This window comes from Corvus brachyrhynchos, unplaced genomic scaffold (genome assembly GCF_000691975.1).
Source record: "Corvus brachyrhynchos isolate BGI_N302 unplaced genomic scaffold, ASM69197v1 scaffold61, whole genome shotgun sequence".
Lineage (NCBI taxonomy): Eukaryota > Metazoa > Chordata > Aves > Passeriformes > Corvidae > Corvus > Corvus brachyrhynchos.
This window is the reverse complement of record NW_008236478.1, coordinates 9213384-9233332: the sequence shown is the minus strand read 5'-3', so window position 1 is coordinate 9233332 and position 19949 is coordinate 9213384. Positions and strand designations below refer to the sequence as shown.

The 19949-nt window shown below is 39.0% G+C and overlaps 1 protein-coding gene across 3 annotated transcripts in view; it reads left to right on the top strand.

Annotated features, from left to right (window-relative positions):
- The first annotated feature begins 6 nt into the window (after positions 1–6).
- The window catches only part of OBFC1 (oligonucleotide/oligosaccharide binding fold containing 1), a 44161-nt gene continuing 24218 nt past the window's right edge, over positions 7–19949 (top strand). The window contains exons 1-4 of one of the 3 annotated variants that reach the window (XM_017726178.1): positions 7–497; positions 10686–10758; positions 15029–15168; positions 19689–19784. In XM_017726178.1, the coding sequence (XP_017581667.1) occupies positions 15036–15168; positions 19689–19784 (229 nt within the window). In that variant the 5' untranslated portion in view covers positions 7–497; positions 10686–10758; positions 15029–15035. Of the gene's footprint in view, positions 498–10685; positions 10759–15028; positions 15169–19688; positions 19785–19949 lie in introns of those variants that run through there. The other 2 variants (XM_017726179.1, XM_017726180.1) reach the window with 2 other exon arrangements.

Sequence of the window (19949 nt, the reverse complement as noted above, 5' to 3'; positions counted from 1 at the left end):
GAGGGGCTCCCTCTGTGTGTCAGGAGCGCTGTGTGGGCAGGTAGTGCCTTCTCGGGGGCTTGGGCTTGGACGTGGTGCTCTGAGGAAGGTGTTGATAGCAAACGTTGGAAGACTTTTTCTTTTGTTTGCGGTCCAGTGCTGTCCCTAGACCTGCTACTGGTTTATCTTCTGTCGTGGCAGGATGTGATGTTCTTGTGCTGCCCGTTTGGTATCTTCGGCATCTTATTTAATCACTGGAACAGGCTTGAATTTCCTTATCTCACAACCTTCTCTTCCCGCAAGTGATTCCTTCCTCACCCTGAAGTATAATTGTATTTTAATAGTTGTGTTGTGTACATGCCACCAAATGTGAGGTGTTTCCTCACTTGAAAGCAAGAGGCGTTCTCGTTGCCTGGATTAGGGGCAATTAGCAGACATGGGGACAGAGTTCGGGCTGTGACAGGCAAGAAGTCGATCCAGCAGCTGAGGCGATGCTGAGACCTCAGGGACATCTGACGGTGAGACAAACACCCAGGAAAAATCGTATAATACCGTATCCTCGTATGAACCTGAGTGCCTGCAATTGCCATTAACTTAAGCTGCATGATGAGTTTCTAAAGACCAAGCCTCTGGTGTGCATCATTCCTCAGACCATTTTACTAGCGTGACAATAATTTGCTATATAGGAAGGGTAGTCCGTGTGTAAGTGCAGTAATAATAATGCGGCATTGAGATGCCCCTGACACAAAGCGTTTATGAATCAAACAACAGTGTTCTGTCATGAGTCAATTTCTTTAAACTGGATAGAATCAGTTTCAAGGGCAGTCCCACCCTATGAATAGAGAATCTTTCAAGTACTCTTGTGAAACGGATTTGTTGTAATAATCAGCGTTTGTTTTTCAAAAATGATATTGGCGTTTTTGTGTTCCCTATACTGACAGCTTGGCCACAAAAGGTAAAATTGTTAAGTAGGGTGTTGAAACCAAGACTGTTTATGTGTATGAGGGCAAAATCAAGAAACAACAGCAATCCTAAGGAGCTGTTTTCTGTGATCTGGCTCCCTGGCTCCACTTACTAATTTCATGTGCACGTTTCATTCAGATAGTTTGGATTAAATACAATAATATCTTCTGATATCTTACTTTTTGAAGTTCAATTTCTTTTTCCTCTCTATTTTTTTTTGCCCGTTCAAGTGGGATGATAGCTTTGATTTGCATGTTGAAATATAATGATGGCTTAAATATTAATTTTTGTTAATATTTTTATTTGAATATTTTTGTTTTAACTTGCTTTTTCTTGGATAAAAAGTGCTTTGGGACTAATTTCTGTAGGTTTATTTAAACTGACTGGTTGATAGAGGATGAGAGAAAAAGGGAATCCAAAGCCATGGGATGAATTCCTTGTATTTAGGCAGGATTATCTTTTCTTTAGCCTCAGGGTTAATGGCAGTGGAGCGGGGGGGGGGAGGTGTTTATGTGTGAATGTCAGAGTTTGTAATAACTGGAAGGAAATGCAAAACTAAAAGAAAATTTCATAAGTGATATGTGAAGAAGTGTAGTTGAGCTGGAGACGTTCTGGGCTGGGATAGCAGGGCCTGGTTCTTCCTCAGCTCTGCTGATAAAGGTTGGACTGTGCACAGTTCACACACAGCATCTCTATCACGTGTCAGCTTGCTGCAAACGTGTGTGTGATAAAAGAGGCTCACTCAGAGCAGAACGTTAGTGCCATCCTGCCAACGACTGAATGTTAGCAGGTACTGCATGTGTGTTGCTTTAGACTTGTATAAAGAGAGTCTTCCTGTTCCAGGGAGCTTTTAATTCATATAACATTGAAAATATAAGATGAAAGTCTGGCACAAGAAAGGCGCAATTAATCTAGTGATAAGGTTTTGCTTTTACCTTTTTCTTTCTTGCTCTTTAACAAGTAATTCAAGATAAACCCAGGATATCTGAAAAGGAAAACTGTGACTCCGTCTCATTTTTTCCCTTTTTCTTTCACGCTGGAGTTACAGCCTGCCACTCAATCCTAAAAAGAAACTCTATAAGGTGAAGGTTAAGTGCTAGTAGCAAATCCTTCCCAATTTGCTGCAACTTCCTGGTTTGGAGGAGGCTATATGAAGCCTGGATTTTGTGTGTGTGGTTTTTTTGTTCCTGATAGCAGGATTTTTTAGCGACTGTAAATGTTTCCAGATGGTAAGAATAAAAAGGTAAAAGAGAATTATATTAAAATTTCTCCTTTAGGAATTTAAAGCAATGCTATTTGAAAATTCATTACTTCCTTTAAATGTCAGAGGAAGATGTTAAAGATGTTAAAGAACTATCTTGGTTGTGCATCAAATAGACTGGCTTAAAATAGCTGTAAACTCTTTATGACAATCTTTTTCATCTCTTTGTGAATTAGAAGTCTCCTTTATACTTTCTGCTGCTTCGTATCACCATCCTTTCTCATTGACTCAACCTACACTTGCTACTGTTCCTAACTCCCTCTTTAAGTTCTGTTTCTTTTAAACTGCTCCAATTTCTCTTAATTGAAAGTAAACACTTCAGAAATTTAGTTTGAAATATGTTCTTCACAGCATATATTGCCCTTTCACTTCAGTCCTACATTCTGTCTTCAGTTCTTTCAAAATATTTAATGATATATTTTTATATTGTCTTGACTTTCTGTCCACCCACGTTTTGGCTGATCTCCAAAATTCTTTCTGGTGATTGAGCTCATTGAACTGCTGTAAGGTCACAGGTGGCTTGTTCGTGGTTAAATCTGAAGCATAATTCTTGTTTCATCCGTCTTAATCTGTCTGTCACCTTTGGCACTCAACACTGTCCTTTCTGTTTTCTTTAATTGATGTACCCCATGTTTTTATTGATATTTTCCAGTTATGTGGTGGCATTTTTTCATAGGCTCTGTCATTTCTCCTCTGATCTGTTCCTAAAGTTAATGTCTTGTGCTGTATTGAGCTCATTTCAGTTCTAAGCACCAATGGAGCTTCTAGATCACTCTAGTTAACCCAGCACAGGGGATGATCACTGTCCTGGTCCTGCTGGCCACACTGCTTCTGATATTCTGCCACTGGCATTCTTGGCCACTTGGGCAACTTCTGGCTCGTGATCAGCTGCTGTTGACCAGTGCCCCCGGGTTCTTTTTCTCTGGGCCACTTTCCAGCCACTCTGTCCCAGCCTGTAGCCCTGCATGGGGCTGTTGTGAGCCAAGTGCAGGACCTGGCACTTCCCCTCATGGAGCCTCACACCATTGGCCTCAGCTCATTGATCCAACCTACCCAGATCCCTCTGCAGAGCCTCCCTGGCCTCCTGCAGATCAACACTCCTACCCAGCTTAGTGTTGTTTGGGAACTTACTGTGGGTCATCTGGTCATAAAAGGAGATCAGGTTGGTCAAGCAGGACCTGCCTTCCCCAAACCCATGTTGGCTGGGCTGATCCCTTGGTTGAGCTGTACGTGCTACATATACAGCACTCCTAAAGCCTATCTAACAAATGTACCATTGATAGAGCTGTGTCTTAGAGACTTCTCTTTCTGTTATGCAGAACAAAAAAGAGACTTAGTTTTGTACTTGGTATTTTATGAGCCTTTATGATATGAGTAACAGGAATAGTTCAGTCATATATAATATAAACAGAAAAAAATTACAATACCAGAGGCTGGACACTCAAGAGCTTGCCCATATCTGATTAGCCAGAATCAATGCTCAGGCTCCTATCAATAACCTGGATATATAACTATTACGTGGTTTGGGTTTTTTGAATGCCGTACTGCAGGACCAATTAATCTAAGAATTGCCATAGAAACATGTGGCATTTAGAAGCTTCAACATACAAGGGTATTGATGTTTGCAGTAAAAACAACATTGAGAGTTAAAATGTTTGGGAATAGGATTGATGTTATTTTGGCTTCAGAAAAGTCTGTGTGTTTAATCTAAATCGGTCACACTTTTTCAGCAGTCAGTGGGGAAATGTATCTTCACAGGGCGATTCACCTTCCCCATTTTAGATACTTGTCTTTATCACACTATTTAACTGTGTAAGATGAGTTTTCCTGGTAACATATGATGGAAGTTCTTCTTCCTACCTATGGAGACCGTCCTACCACTGCCAGCAGAGCTCTTGGAGTGCAGTTCTCTTGGTGTCAGCAACACTTCTGGGAATGATGACAAAGCAAATACAAAAATTGCCGAATTACCTGAATGTTTCCAAGTAAACCTGTGATGTTTTATTGAATAGGCTTTATCTGAAATTAAATGGCAGGGAAAAAAAGCAATAATATAAATATCGAAATTTGAATAAGGATCAGATATTTCAACAAATAGTACAAGAATATTTCTTGGAAACATGGCATGTCAAAAGCATTCAAGTTTTAACATGTTAACTTTATTGAAGCTATAGCAAAAAAGAAATTTTTTTCTTATTGCTTCTAGTTGATGTGCAAGAGAACCCTCTTCAAGACTGATATTCAGAAATAGTCATATATCTTTGTAGGGGAGTGAGAAGCAAACCTCAGATTTAATGGAAAGTGTCAACAACTTGAAACTTACATAGCTGATTCTCTTTGATTAACTGACTAAGGCAATTAAGAACTTCATATCCTCCTGATAAAGGTTTTCAAGAAGGCTACATGCTTTTTTGGTTTGTATTTAGCTGAAAAAGCTCCTTTTATAGGAATTTTCAGTTAATATTGAAATACTGAGCTGCACTGGTGGATAGTTGCGTTTTTTTAATACAGTAGTTAGTCTGATAAAAGTTCTCTCCATATTGTGATGACTGTAACAATCTTTCACAGAACCACACAGGAATAAGTCAATCTAGAACACTCTTTTTAAAATATTAATATCCTTTAAAACACTACTACTCTTAGGTATAACGCTGTGTTCTTTCTAACTATTTTAATAATTTGAGGTTATATTTAATTTGAAACAAGATTTATTTGATCAAAACTGTATATGAACACAAGGCAAATTATTTAAAACTTGTGGAGCCCCTTCCATCTGATGGATATTAGAAGCTTTAGTTAAGTCACATGAAAGCATGTCTTGCAAATGCTGCACCATGTTTGCCTTTCTACCACATGGTAATTAGACCTTTTCCTCTTGCGTAGCAGTCACGAGCTGATTTGCTCTATTTGTTTGTGGCTTTCAAATTTGCATTAGTTCACATAGTAGCTAGGATTAGAAATTTATTAAGGGATAAAGATAGCTTTGCATCTCAGTATTGCTCTCAGTCAATACTGGCACAAAAAATGTCTGAACAAAAAAACCCACATGTATCGCTGCTTTTCTTTCTGCAAATCCTGATTTTCTTTCACTGTTTCCCAGGAGTCTTTTTTTTTCCAGAATGGACATTGTGTTCACTTGTGATCCTGATCAGCTCTGGAATCTTGGGCCAAATAACTTGTTCTGTAATATGAAAATGAATGATTTTTTTAATCTATTTTCTTTTATGGCTGGCTGGCCAACCATCAGACCCAATCCTGGTTATGTGGTAAGCAAAACCCAGAAGTTTACTATACCTTCTACAATTGCTATTAAAAATATACCATTCTGAAAAATAGGGAACATTTCCTACACACACAATAAAGGAAAATCTGACAAAAAAATAACACTAAAGACTATTGATTTTTTAGTAATATCCCAAAAAGAGACAGTGGAATAATATTGGAGATATGTCTACTAGCAAAAAGGGGAAATAACATATAGAATGTGAGATACCAACTGTTTATTAATGTAAAGCTAGACTTTAAAATACTACGTGATTTTACTAAAAAACCCAGCAGTTTTTCATTGCATAATGTTATTTTTGTATTACAACCATGTTTGTAATAATTTCTTTGTGTGCAATGTTCTTCTCTTTTTACCTAGAAAATGAGGCAAAAAAAATAGTTGACTGTGTTGTAAAGTAGAATTTGGTTTTCTGTAGGATCTCATCTTGGTACAGTAGCAATGAGTGGAGCTGCAATAGTATGTCAGTTGTCAGGGCAAACAGCAGCTATTGTGTTTCCAACAATAGTATGTGCAAACTTTGGGCACTAACACTTGCTTATGACAAAACAGAGTATTGTGACGTGATGCACTTTTTGTCTCAAGTGTCCTGAAATGTTTATTTTTTGATAGAAGGGATCTTTAGTAGCTAATCCACAAAATTATGTTTTATAGTACACAGTGCAATATTTATGGATTAAGCCAAAAAAAGCCCATTACATTACGTGGACTGAATTGTAGCAGAAAATAAAATTACCTACATGAAAAATAATTCGTGTGGCTTCTGATTGAGCATTAATGTATCTTTCTGGATATACAGGAGTGACTTCCTTTCAGAGCATGAAGAGGAAATGGCATTTATTCAAATTCAAATGCAATTAAGGAGACACTTAAATTAGTTTATAAAGGCTGTTGGTTTTTTTACATACCAAGAAGTCGGAAATAGTAATGACTTTATCATGTTAGCTGTGACAGTGATTCATGGAAGAAGTTGCAGCCACAGTTGTCAGGGAGGTATTTTTTTCAATAATGTAAATAACTTTCTGTCCATTTAGTGCCTTGTCATTGGATTTGGAAAAAGTTCTTAAAGATGGGCAAAAATCATTACTAACAAACAAGCCTAGCTGCTTTTTCTCTACAGGGAGGGGAGTTACTGAAGATACTCATGTTGCAGGACAAGTACTCCTGAACAGTTTGGGGTTGTTCTGTATCAGTCCTTTGCCAGCTCTCAGTGATGAGATTTGAACAGTCCTCAGATAGAGCACTGGTAAATTATTCATTATTTCAGAACACCCTAAGAGAATTACAAAAATTGCTTAACCAACGGTTAGTAAAGGACAATCTCTGGATTTTTAGCAGGTTCTAGTAGTTTAGCAGCTGAAGATAAATGATTATGAGCCAGCTTTCCTTAGCTGAGAAGAACCTGCTCTTCAGATTATTCACAGAATACGGTGTAAAGGACTGTGCAGTACAGTTTGTCTTAAGGAACTGGGAAATACCTGTACACCTTTGGTATTTCTAAGACTTTTCTGTTTAAAGCCCAGTTCAGAGAAGCCTGGGTATGACTAAGAAGTCCTGTGCTTGATTTCAGGTATAAAAGCCCTGTTCCTCAGAAAGAAGGCGCAGTTGCAAAAGAAATTCAGAGAGTAGCAGGCTGGGAATTGAACCATTTTTGATACAAAACACCCACCCACCCTTTTGATACTTTTCCTAGATGATGGCTCAGAGGACCTGTGTGAGGAGCATTAGAAAAGCATAACAAAAGCTTTGTTCTTACGTTCAAAATTCTTACTTTGTTCTTCAGACTTCTCCCAGTAGAACAGACAATATCGTAATAATATATAGGCTCAGTGCTTCCTCCCCACACACCTTACATTTTGCACAGATCTGACTTTTGGGATGTTTAAACATTTCTCTACAAGAAGGGCCTTCAGACAGGAAATGGCATGAGTCTCTATTTGAAGGAGAAAAAAAATAATTTTCTGGAATAACATAAAGAAAACCAAACAACAAATGCAGCTGGACAAGAATCAAAGATCAGTGCCAAGCTAAGTTTATTAATCTTTCAAAGAAGAGTAACAATTAGGTCTTGATCTTCCAAAAGCGCTCCAAATGAGAAATCTCAGCCTTTAGTTAGTCCCACAAAGTTTATGATGGTCCTAGTTGGATCTGAGATTTCAAAATTATTGTAATTTGAGTTACTTTGTATATATCAACAATTGGGCTATTTGACACCATGTTTCAAACACAGTCTTGCAGTGTTCTGATATAGTTAAAAGGTCCACTTCCACAGCAAAATAAAATGCAAATTGATTTCAGAACATTAAGTGGGTCTGTCATAATCTAAAGCTTTGGTATGTGCCAGGAATATTTTTAAAACTTCAATCACAACTGTGTGCCTAGACCAAATCATAGGTTAATTATTTTGAAGTCTCAGGTTGTAATGGTGTGCTCTGTAGTGCTATGAATGTTCATATAAATTCTGACTTATCCCAGAGACTGTTCTAATTTAGACCAGATGCATAAACCAGTTTAAAGGGGAGGGAGGGAAATGGGCAGGAATACTTGCCTCTAGAAATTGAGTCAAAACTTGTTCACAGGCACAGTAGCCTTAGAAAGCTATTAACCAATGCTTGTCACTTCTATGCAAATTTCTGAAATTTGAAAATGTTCGTTCTGGAAGTAACACTAAATCTATGTTACACTGCTAAAACAGAGTAGGAAAGCTAACTGTGTTGCCTTAATCCAGGGTGAATTAGGTTTCATTCTCTTTTCTCTGTTAGTTAATTCTTTTGTGTTGTACCAGTAAATTACAGAATCACAGAATGGATAAGGTTGGAAGGGTCCAGCCTCCTGCTCAAGCAGGGCCCCCTAAACCACATTACTGAGGATTGTGTCCAGATGGTTCTGGAATGTCTCCAGTGAGGGAGACTCCACAGCCTCTCTGGACAATCTGTACCAGTGTGTGTTCACCCACACAGTACAGAAGGTCTTCCTCATGTTCAGGTGGAACTTCCCATGCATCAATTTCTGCCCACTGCCTCTTGTCCTACTGCCCAACACCCCTGAGCAGAGGCTGGATCCATCACCTTGACACGCTCCCTTCAGACACTTATAGGCATTGACCTTTTAGGTGTCTCTTCTCCAGGCTGACCAGGCCCAGCTCTCTCAGCCTTTCCTCATATGAGAGATGCTCCAGTCCCTTAATCATCTGCTGGATCCACTCCAGGAGCTCCTTGTCTTTCTTGTACTGAGGATGCCAGAACTGGACACAGCACTCCAGATGTGGCCTCACCAGGGCTGAGTAGAGGGGCGGCATCACCTCCTGATTATAAGTATCTGTCAAAAAACTTTCCTTTTCCAACAGCCGGTTTGGAATCCACTTGCTATCAAAGCTTTCATACCACTGTTCCTCCAGGCAAGAAACTTACTATTTATAAGAAGTAATTTAATTTTACTTTTGTTTTTATGTTGCACTAATGGCTGAGAACCTTCTCTCCCAGTTAAAGAGCATCTTTTCAGCAGCTCAGCTCACTCTGGCAGCACTGTGGGTGATTAAGAGCTTTCAGAGAGAGTTAATCATCTTCGTAGGTTTCCTCCTGCCCTCGCTTGAGACAGGTTAGGGAATTAGTTGAAGAAGGCACTTCAGTGTGATTATCCAATAGCTTTAAAATACACAGGAGGTGAAGCTTTCTGAATATCAGTAGTGAGTGCCTGCTTTCTTATTTCTGGTAAGCTTACAGGTGGCCATGAGAAATACATATACAAAGCTAGTTTACTGGTCTGCTGAGTGGTATGCTGGTTTCTTGATCCATGGGAAATTATCTTGTGATTAATGCATGGGACAAAGATCAGAAAGAGCTACTTCTACTGTTTATTTTGTTACACACTTCCCTGTTAGTTTTTCAGAATCATGCTGTTGGAAAATTGAGTGCCAAAATCTTGTTACAAGATTTAGCTTGCATTCAAAACAAGTTTCAATGCCAAAAGGAAGCAATCTAGAATGGTAAGCTTTGTCCCCCTTCCTTCCAAGCCTGTAGACATTGGAGGAGCCAGTTTGTCTGGTCTCCTGCAGCCATATGCATCTGTCCAGAAGGTTTTCCAGGCAGTGCTATGGAAAGGTAAAATCAGAGGGAGGAAAACATGTTACATGACCTGGAGATGTTAACTCCGCTGGAAGATTGTTACACGACAGCCATGTCAGTTTATTGATAAAACAAGGCTTTTTGCCCCAACCTGTATCCTGCCTTATGGGCATTGAGGGCAGTACCTTTCTGGGTTGTTGATAGATTCCCCACTGGCTAAAGGTTGCAGTGATGGCCTCTTGTCTTGCACTTCACTTGCCAGGGAAGTGTATTGTAATAGAAACTAATGTAATTAAAAGACACATGATGTTTAAATTTTCAAGGAGTATCTTTAAGAAAAAGTCTGTAATTCTTTCTTTTGGTAAATTGTTATCTGGACAGCTTAGACGAATGTTAAACCCTTGTAAAAGTAACATTTCAGAAAGTGCTGAACTTCTGGAAGTTCAGAGGAGTTCTAGATTTCTTAATTGCGTTTTGAAACTGTATTTTTAAATTGGAATTGTACTTATATATAAGAACTGCAAGACATGTAGCATCAAAACTGACAGGATTTCACATGACAGAAGCAGAAGGTGGCTTATTATGAAAGACTGAAAATGCTTGCCCCATCTTGATTTGTAATAGAATAACCAGGGAGGAGGTAGATCCAAACTGGCCTTACCTTTCTGTTTGATAGTTTTCCAACAGCTGTTTTCCAGGAATATTTTTTTTTGTCTTTCAGTAACATGTTTGGGTCTCAGTGATGGTTTTAATCTTGTTACTGGTGTTGGAAACTTTCTTTCAATTATGTGTTTTTAAAAAATCTTTGGGTGAGTTTCGTGTTTAGAATCTTTGTTTTGTATTAATTATAACCAAAGGCTTTACTTCCCAGCTCAGTAAGATTTACTTGTATAATAATACAATGGGTTTATTTGGCTTTAATTTAAAATGTTGTATGTGGCTGTAGGTAATTAAAAACATTTCCTGAAATATGGTGGGTTTGACTGTACCATGCTCGAATTGCCTCTGCTGCTGATGAAGAGTTGAATAATAGTCATTTGTCACATAGGGTGTTGACTCAGACACAGATGATTTCAATTCAGATGACAGAGGGTGTTACAAAACCCAGCTGTTGACTCTGCTCCTCTTTCCACAGGTTGCTTTGTCTGTAGCAGGAGTGAATGGCTAGCTGTTTTTGACAGCCACAGTTTGTGGCCTAATATATTCAAGTAAGCCAATGGTGACTTCAAGTTATTTTAATGCACTGGGTTGGCAACTCCCAACAGTTTAGGAGATGTTTCCAGTGTAAATCGTCAGTGCTAGTATAGTAGTGGCAGCCTTTGGAGAAGAGTGAAGGCCTGGTGGGATGTTTAAGTTGCCTGTATTAGTGCATAAATTCTCTGTTTCTGATTCACAGCTAACTTGAGAAAGAGTCTTTGCAGGAGTGTGCCAGCACTTGCAGAGCAGTTGCAGACAACCACTGGCAGGACACATTTTCTTGGCTCAAAATGATTAATCTCAAACTAAGGCAATTTTCTCCAAGAGCTTTAGTTGTTAATCAAATTTGGAGAAAAGACAACAAGAAACATTAAAACAGATACTCTTCTTTGAGGTTTCAATTGCCCTGGGATTGGAAAAGGACTGTTTAGCTTTTTTTGGAAAAGGTACATGGTGGGCACAAGAATATGAGCCAAGAAATTGATTGACCAGGGCTGATTCTATTGAATAAATCAATTAGGTGTTCAATAGGAAGCTACTGAAACAAGGCTAGCAGGTAGGCTGCTTAGGAGGGAAGAAAGAAAATGGGTTCAGGTGGTGACATGGTTGGGAAGGGTGCCAATTTTCCTTGCTTCTTGGATAATACCTTGCTAAGCTCATAAGATACCTCTGGGGATTATGGACTTGGTTGACTTCTCAGTAGAGTCAGGAAAACTAACACTGATAGCAGTAGGTGGAAGAGACAGCCTTATTTCAGTATGTTAGAATAATCTCAGGTTGAGGCTTCTGGTTTATTTGTATTTAGATACCTACTATGTAGACTTTAGATTTTTGCCCTTCAAACAAAGTTATTTTTCCAAGAAGAACTTAATTCTATTTTGGGTTTTGATTATGCCTTTATAGCCTTTTTCTGGAGTTAAAAATAGAACACAGATATCTTCTATCCAATAAACTTGTGGACTAGATGCTTCTCTTGCCTTTTTTTCTCCTGTATCAGGATTGAATTCCTTGCACTACAGCAACCTCGAAGTCATTACACTGCACTTAAAACCAAAATGCAGAAAGGAATGACCTTTTGCTAGGACTCTGTGTTGTTTATATTGCTAAGCCTGATCACCATCTCCCAGCAAAAGCCAGTTAAATCCTTAAACATTTGTACATATAGTATCTGTTCAGAATTGTCTATTGTTTGCTGTCTGGTTCTCACTGATTATAATGTTGTGCATCTCCACAATGCCCCTATTTGCCCCTTGGATCTTCCTTGTACAGGGCAGCTCTTATCTTCCTTGCCGATAGCATATCACCAATGGTACCAGTTAAGAGCTGAAAACACTTCTAGCATAATGGAAAGTTCCACTTTTGCCAGGATGACTCATTAATTAACCTCAGGATGGAGAAGCTTCCTGCGCCAGCTTAAGAAAAAGTTACGGGAAGATACTATTATATAGCAAAAGATAAATTGATTGGAAGAATTTTGTCAGCATTGTAGGATTTGTGTTTTCTAATATTCTCAATCTGCCTGAAATAAGCTTGGAAACTCACTGAATAGATACTTTAGAAATAGCTTACATCTTGCTTTGCTGTAGGAGCAGACAGACAACTGCTGAGCAGAGTGGACTGGTACAAGCAGTGTGTAGAGGCAAGTGGTGCATCCAGGAGGCACTAAGTATCTTTTCCTTCCAACTGACCACGAGCTTTTGGCTTCAAATAGCCCACTGTTCCAATGTAGCTACCAAGTCGCCACTTGGGAGGGAAGGAAGAAAATAGGCTTGGTTATGGGTGGTGTCAGGGATTGGGAGGGTTCTTGGGACCGTGAAGAGGCCAGGGAAGGCTTTGACTGCTGTGCAGAATGCCCTCATGTGCCTGTCAGACATTGCTGAAAGTGAGTGGGTGGCTGGAGTACAGTTTCACTGTCCCAGCCTGGTGTGGATGGAATGTCTGCAACTCAGGACTTCAGCAAATTTGTCCTGTGGACTTCAAGGAATCTTGTGATCCCTTCATAGTGCTGGGGGCATGATTTAGTTTTTTTCAAGGACTCTTTGCCAGATCTGTAAGATAAAGTGTTGTGTCTGTAGCAGGCTTGAACCAAGCAGAGTGGTCTCTACATAAAGACATATGATAGGTGTAAATATCTCCAGTAAGGAGCTGTAACAAGGCCTGGGAGTGAGAAGGAAGCTCCAGAATCTGAGATTTAACTCCCAGTACTTTCTGAGATAGAAAGAGCTTTCACTGCAGAAATCTTCTCCCTTCAGAACAGGGAAGTAGTAAAAAATTTCATGGAGATACTTCATTTAAGCTGAAAGTGTGGTTTGGACTTGGTCTATTAACATTTGGGCATTTCAGGCTTGACAACTGGCTATAAAATGCCAAAATACAGATACTTTTAATCTCCAGTGGAGCTGCTTCATTGATTTCCCCTCAGATGCAAACATGTGCAGGGGTGAGTTCTGCTTTTTGCCCCAATGAGTGTCTGTTTACCCAAAATACAAATGGTTAGACAGACTTGTTACCTGATTGTCTCTTTTTGGCTGGTTATCTCAGTCTGCTGTCTGTCTAGGAGGAAAAACAGCTGAGACAGGCTTTGTAACCATGCGGAGTAAATCGGGGGGCGTGAAGCAGAAAAGAATATAACTTTTTACTAGAGACTTTTTGCAAGCAAAAAGAGAGAGATAAGGAGATGAATTTTGTTAAGAAAATAAGCATGCCAAGTAAGATACAGGTTCAAACCGTTTGCTCCCTTGAGAAACTTTATGGTTTAAATTTGACATAGACTGTAGCAAGTATCCAAAGAACCGCCATATGGAGGAATAGCATATACTTAGCAGCTTAATTTCTAAATTTCTATTGAACAGTGTCTCAATTCAGCAGCAGAAAAAGGGTGCTTCATGGGGAGACTTGAGTGAGGAAAGAATGGTGTGACTTTTTTGAGTAGATCTTGCGGGTGCAAACAGGAAAGGTTCAGAAGAGAGAGCTGTCTGTAGTGGGGAGAGAGACATGAATCCAGGTGTAAACAAAACTATTTCAGTTTGTTACTCAGTGGTGAACTGACTGCTGGAACTGACTAAATCAAATATTTTCAACATCTCACTAAAGAAATGACCAGTCGAAGGAAGGATAAGTAACACTGGCCTCTTTTACTTAAGTAAAATAAAATAAAAGTTGGACAGGAATCGAATTGTCAACTGCAGTTCTGTACACAGTATAAAGTAGATGTCAGCAACACTGGCATTTTGTGCTACACCCTTTTCTTTTCCCTTGCCTCAAATTAAAGTTTAAGCATTAAAACAGAAACCATGCAGCATCCAGGCTCTGTTTCTCAGTGAACCAAGAGGCTATCGTGATGTTCATGGCGTGTTGTCTCTACATCGGTAGCTACAAGTGCTTCTCCCAGGCTGCAGAGATCACTGGGAGCTGCTTCCTCTCAGGAGACTGGAACTGCCAAACCTCAGCCCTATTACACACTATTCAAAATCAGTCCACTTAGCACCTTTGACTTACAGCTGCGAGGGGCTGACACCCATTGGAGGGTGACCTGGAAAGCCTTACAGGAACAATGTAGCTATCCATACAGGAGAAGCTGATAGAAAGTATTTTAGCTTTCAAATCTTTATGAGGATCTTTGGGAATCGAGTGCTGGGGTTTTTGTCATCAACACCGATAAGCAGAGAATTGCATCTGTAATGGCAGAAGATGGCAGGCGTTAAACTCTGAAATCTGAAAGGGTAAAAGGGGAAAGTAACAATTTCAAAGTTAGTGGAGACTACATGTCCAAAATAAAAAAGGGATGGCTGCTTTTGTTTTCAATAAAGTCATCCTCCCTCAACTCCACAATAAAGCACAAGGATGAACAATGAGAAGAATATGTTAGGGGAGGGTTTTAGAGAATGATGGGGGGAACAATAATCATCTGTATAGAAAGTAAGCACTTAGGATCCCACAATCCTGCTCTTTTAAACAAATGTTGACTTTGGTTCTCTGTTTATGGATTCGGAGAGGAAAAATCCCTGAAAATCTATTTCATTTGAAGTTACTGAGGAAAATGCCACTGCTAGATTCTCAGTACTTCAAACTAATCATGAGTATTGATACTTTGAATATTTCATGTGGCCACACATGAAATATTGATAGATAAATATAACATTATATTAGATAACCTCTCATCCTCAGCTCTGCTGTGTTACTGTGTTTAAACTCATGAGCTATTTTTTCATTTAGTTGGGGCATATGTGAAAGGGTCTTCACCTGAGTAGAAAACAATTACAGTTCCTTCTGTGTTCACAGGTTTTGGATGCAGTCTGAATCCAAGAAATATGAAGAAGAGATGCCTTCTCTGCACTGGGGGATAGATCCTGTATTTTCTGCATTTGCAAGACTCTATATTAAAGATATTACAGAAATGAGAGAATCTAAACAGGTGCCAGGTATGTATTTATTATAATTGATTTTTGTTGTGCTTTTTATGAAGGGTTTGAAGAATACTTCACGAACATCAGTAGTTTTCCATATGCTTAAGCTAAGTGACATTAGTATCTTTTAACAGTTCTAAGAACAACAGGTTGTATGTGAAATGTATGTGGAAAATAAGGTATATTTGTTAAAATGGCTTTTCTTTCTCTCCAAAACCTCTTTTATGTTAAGGTAATGTTGTGTATCCTCTGTGTGGTAGTGCTTGTTATATTCTGATAAAGTTAATTCTAGAAAATGCTGCTCCTTTCTGGCCATACGTGTTGTATCTCTCCACTGGCTCTACATTTTTTGCAAAATTTTGACAGACGGATGACATTGCTGGATGTGTGATTTTGCTTTTTCCTATGGATATTAATACATTATAAAACAGATACAAGTTTTGAGGTTTTGTCTCCTATTTCTAGATATGATAGATAGATGTCATTCTTCATACATTGCAACAACCTTATAAATTCTGGCCTCCATGCTGGATGTTACCCTGCACCTTTTCTTTCTGAGCAACTGCTGGCAATGTCTGCTTTGCAGTCTGTGTCCTGCTGGTCTGCAGCCAGTGTCACCCACATGTGAGCATTGGCTGAAGCAGCACAGCTCTGACCTTGAATTGCTGTTTTCACTACACAGACTTTAAATAGACTGCAGTGGGTCTTCTGCTGTGGAAGGGTTCATTACTCCCAACTGAAGCTTGACAAGGTGCAAGATTATCAGAGAGGAACCCACAGAACTTAGAATTAATGAGGAAAAGCAGTAAACCCTAAGCAGAGTGTGTGTCTTTGGTTTGGTTTTGGTGTTTTGGTTTTTTTTTTCTGTCCACAGACACAGAGCACCTCTGTTTGGCTCTTTGAATATGATTTGCCTTGTAGGTTTTGTTATTCTTCTTCAGTTTTCTTTAACAGCAAGGACAACAGCAGTGCTATTTTTGCAGAAACAGAGGTCTTTTTGCTCTTCTCACAACCATGTTTGCGTACATAGGGACTTCACAAACCACAAATAGCAATATACCTATATCTTCGTTATTTAACGTGGTGGGAGACTTTTGTCTTAAATCCATTGCAAGAATTAGGCTACAGACTGTTGTTCATGTTTGTCCTACAGTAAGTTTTATTTAGAGGCCTTTTTAAACTGTCTTCTAGTAGTACTGGTGTAGGAAATGCATCTGGTAAAAACTGTTCTTCCTCAGTTACAGATATTTTTATTGTTTTCAAACAAAATACAACACAATTCAATGCCAGCAGAATTGGATTGTGGTTTGGACTTGAGCATTAGTACATACACATGTGAAAATATATTCAGAATAATTAACCTTATAAACACCAACAAACGTTTCATGATAGCAGGAGCAGTCCTAGAAGGTACAGTCCTGCTCTCTTTTTTTATCTCTAAATTACCTGAATTTCTCTTCTTACTTCTCTTCCTGTTCTTTTACTTAACTGACTTGGCTTCTGCTTCAGGAACTTTTTCAGTTTTGTTATTACCTTTGGGTTTTTTTAAGATGATCCTAAGGATGTGGTATCTGTCATGTCAAGATATCAGCCTTTACAGTTAGTACGTTTGAGCTTTCTCCACTTCCTGTGCATCTGGCATTCTGCACATTTAAGCTTGCTTGTAATCCTGTATCATTTTCTAAACCAAACTTCAAATAAAATGTAATTTCCTAGAACCAGCATCCTGAATTTTGTTTATTTTCCTGGTGCTGTGTATATACCAAACCAGACGTTTTTCAGCCTATCTTATTTATTGGCAACAAATGATAGCACAACAAAAACACTAAAATTAATACCTTTTGGGGAAGGAAGAATGTAGGTGTTTGTTGTCAATGCTTCCTGCCTTTAATGGGCTTTTAAAGACCAGCTGAAGCTAAGTATATGATTGGCTATAAATCAGTCATTAAGTAATGGTAATTAAGAATGAATGAGTGCAAAACAAAAAGTTGTAACTAGGAAGAATGGAAAGAAACAGACTGAATGTCAGGAAAAACATCCCTAGAATGACATCTGTTAGACCATGGCACAGCCTTCCCAGGAAAAAGGTGGGATGCCCTTCACTGGGATTGTTTATATCCTGACTGTACAGATTGCCAGGAATTTACTGTACAAAATGGTCTTGTATTGGCCCTGAGGAAATGGACTGAATGACCTAATGAGTTTTTTTCTTTCCATTTTTAAGCATTAGGATTTGATGCCACAGTGACTAATCCCTTAAAACAACACACAGGGAAGCAGTAAACCTGGCCAATTACTCTGCTGCTATAAATGGTGACACGAAGGCTGGAAAACCTCCCAGATAAAAACAGCAATTGTGTTGTCTTAGCAGCCTTGCAATGAGAGTGGGTGTCAAACTCAGTTGTAACACATAATCATATCATCGAAATGAGCTTTTCTCAGAGTTATCATGCACCACTGCTTTGTGACAGCTTATCAACGAGCAAAGGAAGCTGCAAATAGCATAAAAGGAGGTAATAATAATTAAAGCAATGGCAAACAGCACAGTAATGCTGGTACAGACATGACCAGCACTTGCCCTAGAGAGCTCTCTATCTATAGCCCCCTGTAGCGCTGCTGTGGCTGTTGTGGCAATGGCATATTGCTCTGTGTGTTGTTTACTGGGGTACTAGGAACCGCACTGAATATGTTTGTCCATAGCTTCAAATATTTAAAATATTTTTATTGCTACCAATATGGACTTAATTTGAACAAATAAACTGCCAAAGAAGTAATTTACACCTTGAAGTCAAGTCCAACAACTTTTAATAGGTCAAATATAATTTCATTCTTCAAATTAATTTGGGTAGTTTCTCGGAGAGTAAGGGTGGAGTTCTATGTGAATTTATGGGGATGGAGAGAACCAGTTTTATTTGGTCTCTGTCATCCACCAAAACTCAGCTTACTAACTGGGAAACGAACATAATGACATGTTGCTTGTTTGCATAATCAGGAGCTTGGAGTCTCTGCTCTACAGACTTACCCTGAAACTAGCCCAGACCTTTTACAGAGATGTTGTAAGATTCAGTGAATGACTGCATACACTGGGAGCATCTCCACTGGGGGTTTGTATAGCAGTGTTTATCTGTGCCCTGGTAAATGGAAGGAGAGGCAAGTGGACAGACCTGCTAAACATTCTCTGTGCCAGACCTGACCAGTGACTGCATGATGAGTATAGCCAGATCTGAGATGATAGCCATAGATGCATCCTCAAAACATTGCAGTGGATTTTCATGAGCAAAACTTCTGTTTATGAGCTGCTTGGCTGATCACCTCTGATTTCTTCTGAAACTTTGGTGTTTTCTCTCTGTCTTGCGTGAAGAAAGTTAATTCCAGGCTCATTTAAGGCTGCTAGCTATGTAGGACAAGTTATTTTTGGATTTTGGTTTTGGTTTTTTTTTTTGTACAGAACATTTTTCTGACTCCCTTGCTGCCATGTTTCTCCCTCCCTTTGTAAGAATAACACTTGCCACAGTGTATGGAGCCAAATGTTCCCTTCTGAGTCCCTCGAGTTATCTAGTTTTCAGAAGACAGTTATTGAACATCCCAGATGGCTTATTTCAGTAAAGCAGCAGTATTTGAAAACTGAAGAAAACACATTCACTGAAAACTAGCCAGCCCAGGGTATATTTGGAGCTTATTGCCCTATTTTCCTCCTGCTGGTGGACTGTGAAGCCTCAGTGTATGATGTTTACATTAGTGTTTGTTAACAACATTTGTCACCCTCTTGAAAGGGATTACGGAGGGAGGCAACCTCTGTGCTGTCAGAGTCCACTGGGCTCTGATTTCTCACTGTTTCCTGGACATGTTTCTAAGTGTTATTCAAGTTATCTTTATAGATGCGCAGAAATAGCTTTGAAGGGATGTTTTTAGAATGTGTGTTTTCAGAAACTGAAGTTCAGGATGCAGTCCACAATGACTGCAGTAGTGTACTCTGCAGTCTGAGAGGGCTGTTGCTCTCCCCCTGCCCCCATGGCTCCTGTTCTTCTAGAAATGAAAGACAGAATTATGTTAGTTTTCCTTTTGGAGGATCTGCCTTAATCAGTCACAGCTGCATTGTGAGAAGCTCAAACTGCTTCCTTTGTGTTCTATTATTTATTCTGAAGCCTTATGAAGATATAAAAAAACCCAAAACCAAACAACAAAGCAAAGTAAAACAAAAACCCAAATAAAGCAACAAAACAAACAAACAACCCCCCCCTAATGCCTGCAGCAAACAAACTGTTTTTCAGATCCAAACGTGCAAGAAAGCAAGAGGTTAATAAGGTTATGGCACCCTACAAAAGCAAGCTTTTGGTATCCTAAGTAGAGCTGATACTTTCTCCTTTTAGTGTTCCTAGTCACCAGTGATTTAGGGTTTTTTTCCTGTGTAGGCATTGTATAATTTAAGATATATTAAATATGTAAGAAAGTGAGTTTTTTACTGACAAATGTGACTATGTAGGGTAGGGTGTTGAAAGAAATAGTTACACTAATCAAGAATGTTTTGTGCCCAGGTATATTCTTTTATAATGGACATCCAGTAAGACAGGTGGATGTTGTTGGGATAGTGGTTCAAACGAAGGAGCGAGAGGCCTTTTATAATTATGGAGGTAAGGAAAATTTATTTCTTCCCTTCTTCTTGCACTTACCAGCCTTCTGTCTTAGTTACTGCTAGAACTGAAAGGTTTCCTTGTTTGATCATTGTCTATTATTGAAACAAATGTGCTCTTATCCTAATAAAATGTGTATCTGCAGCTGAGATTACTTGGCAAATG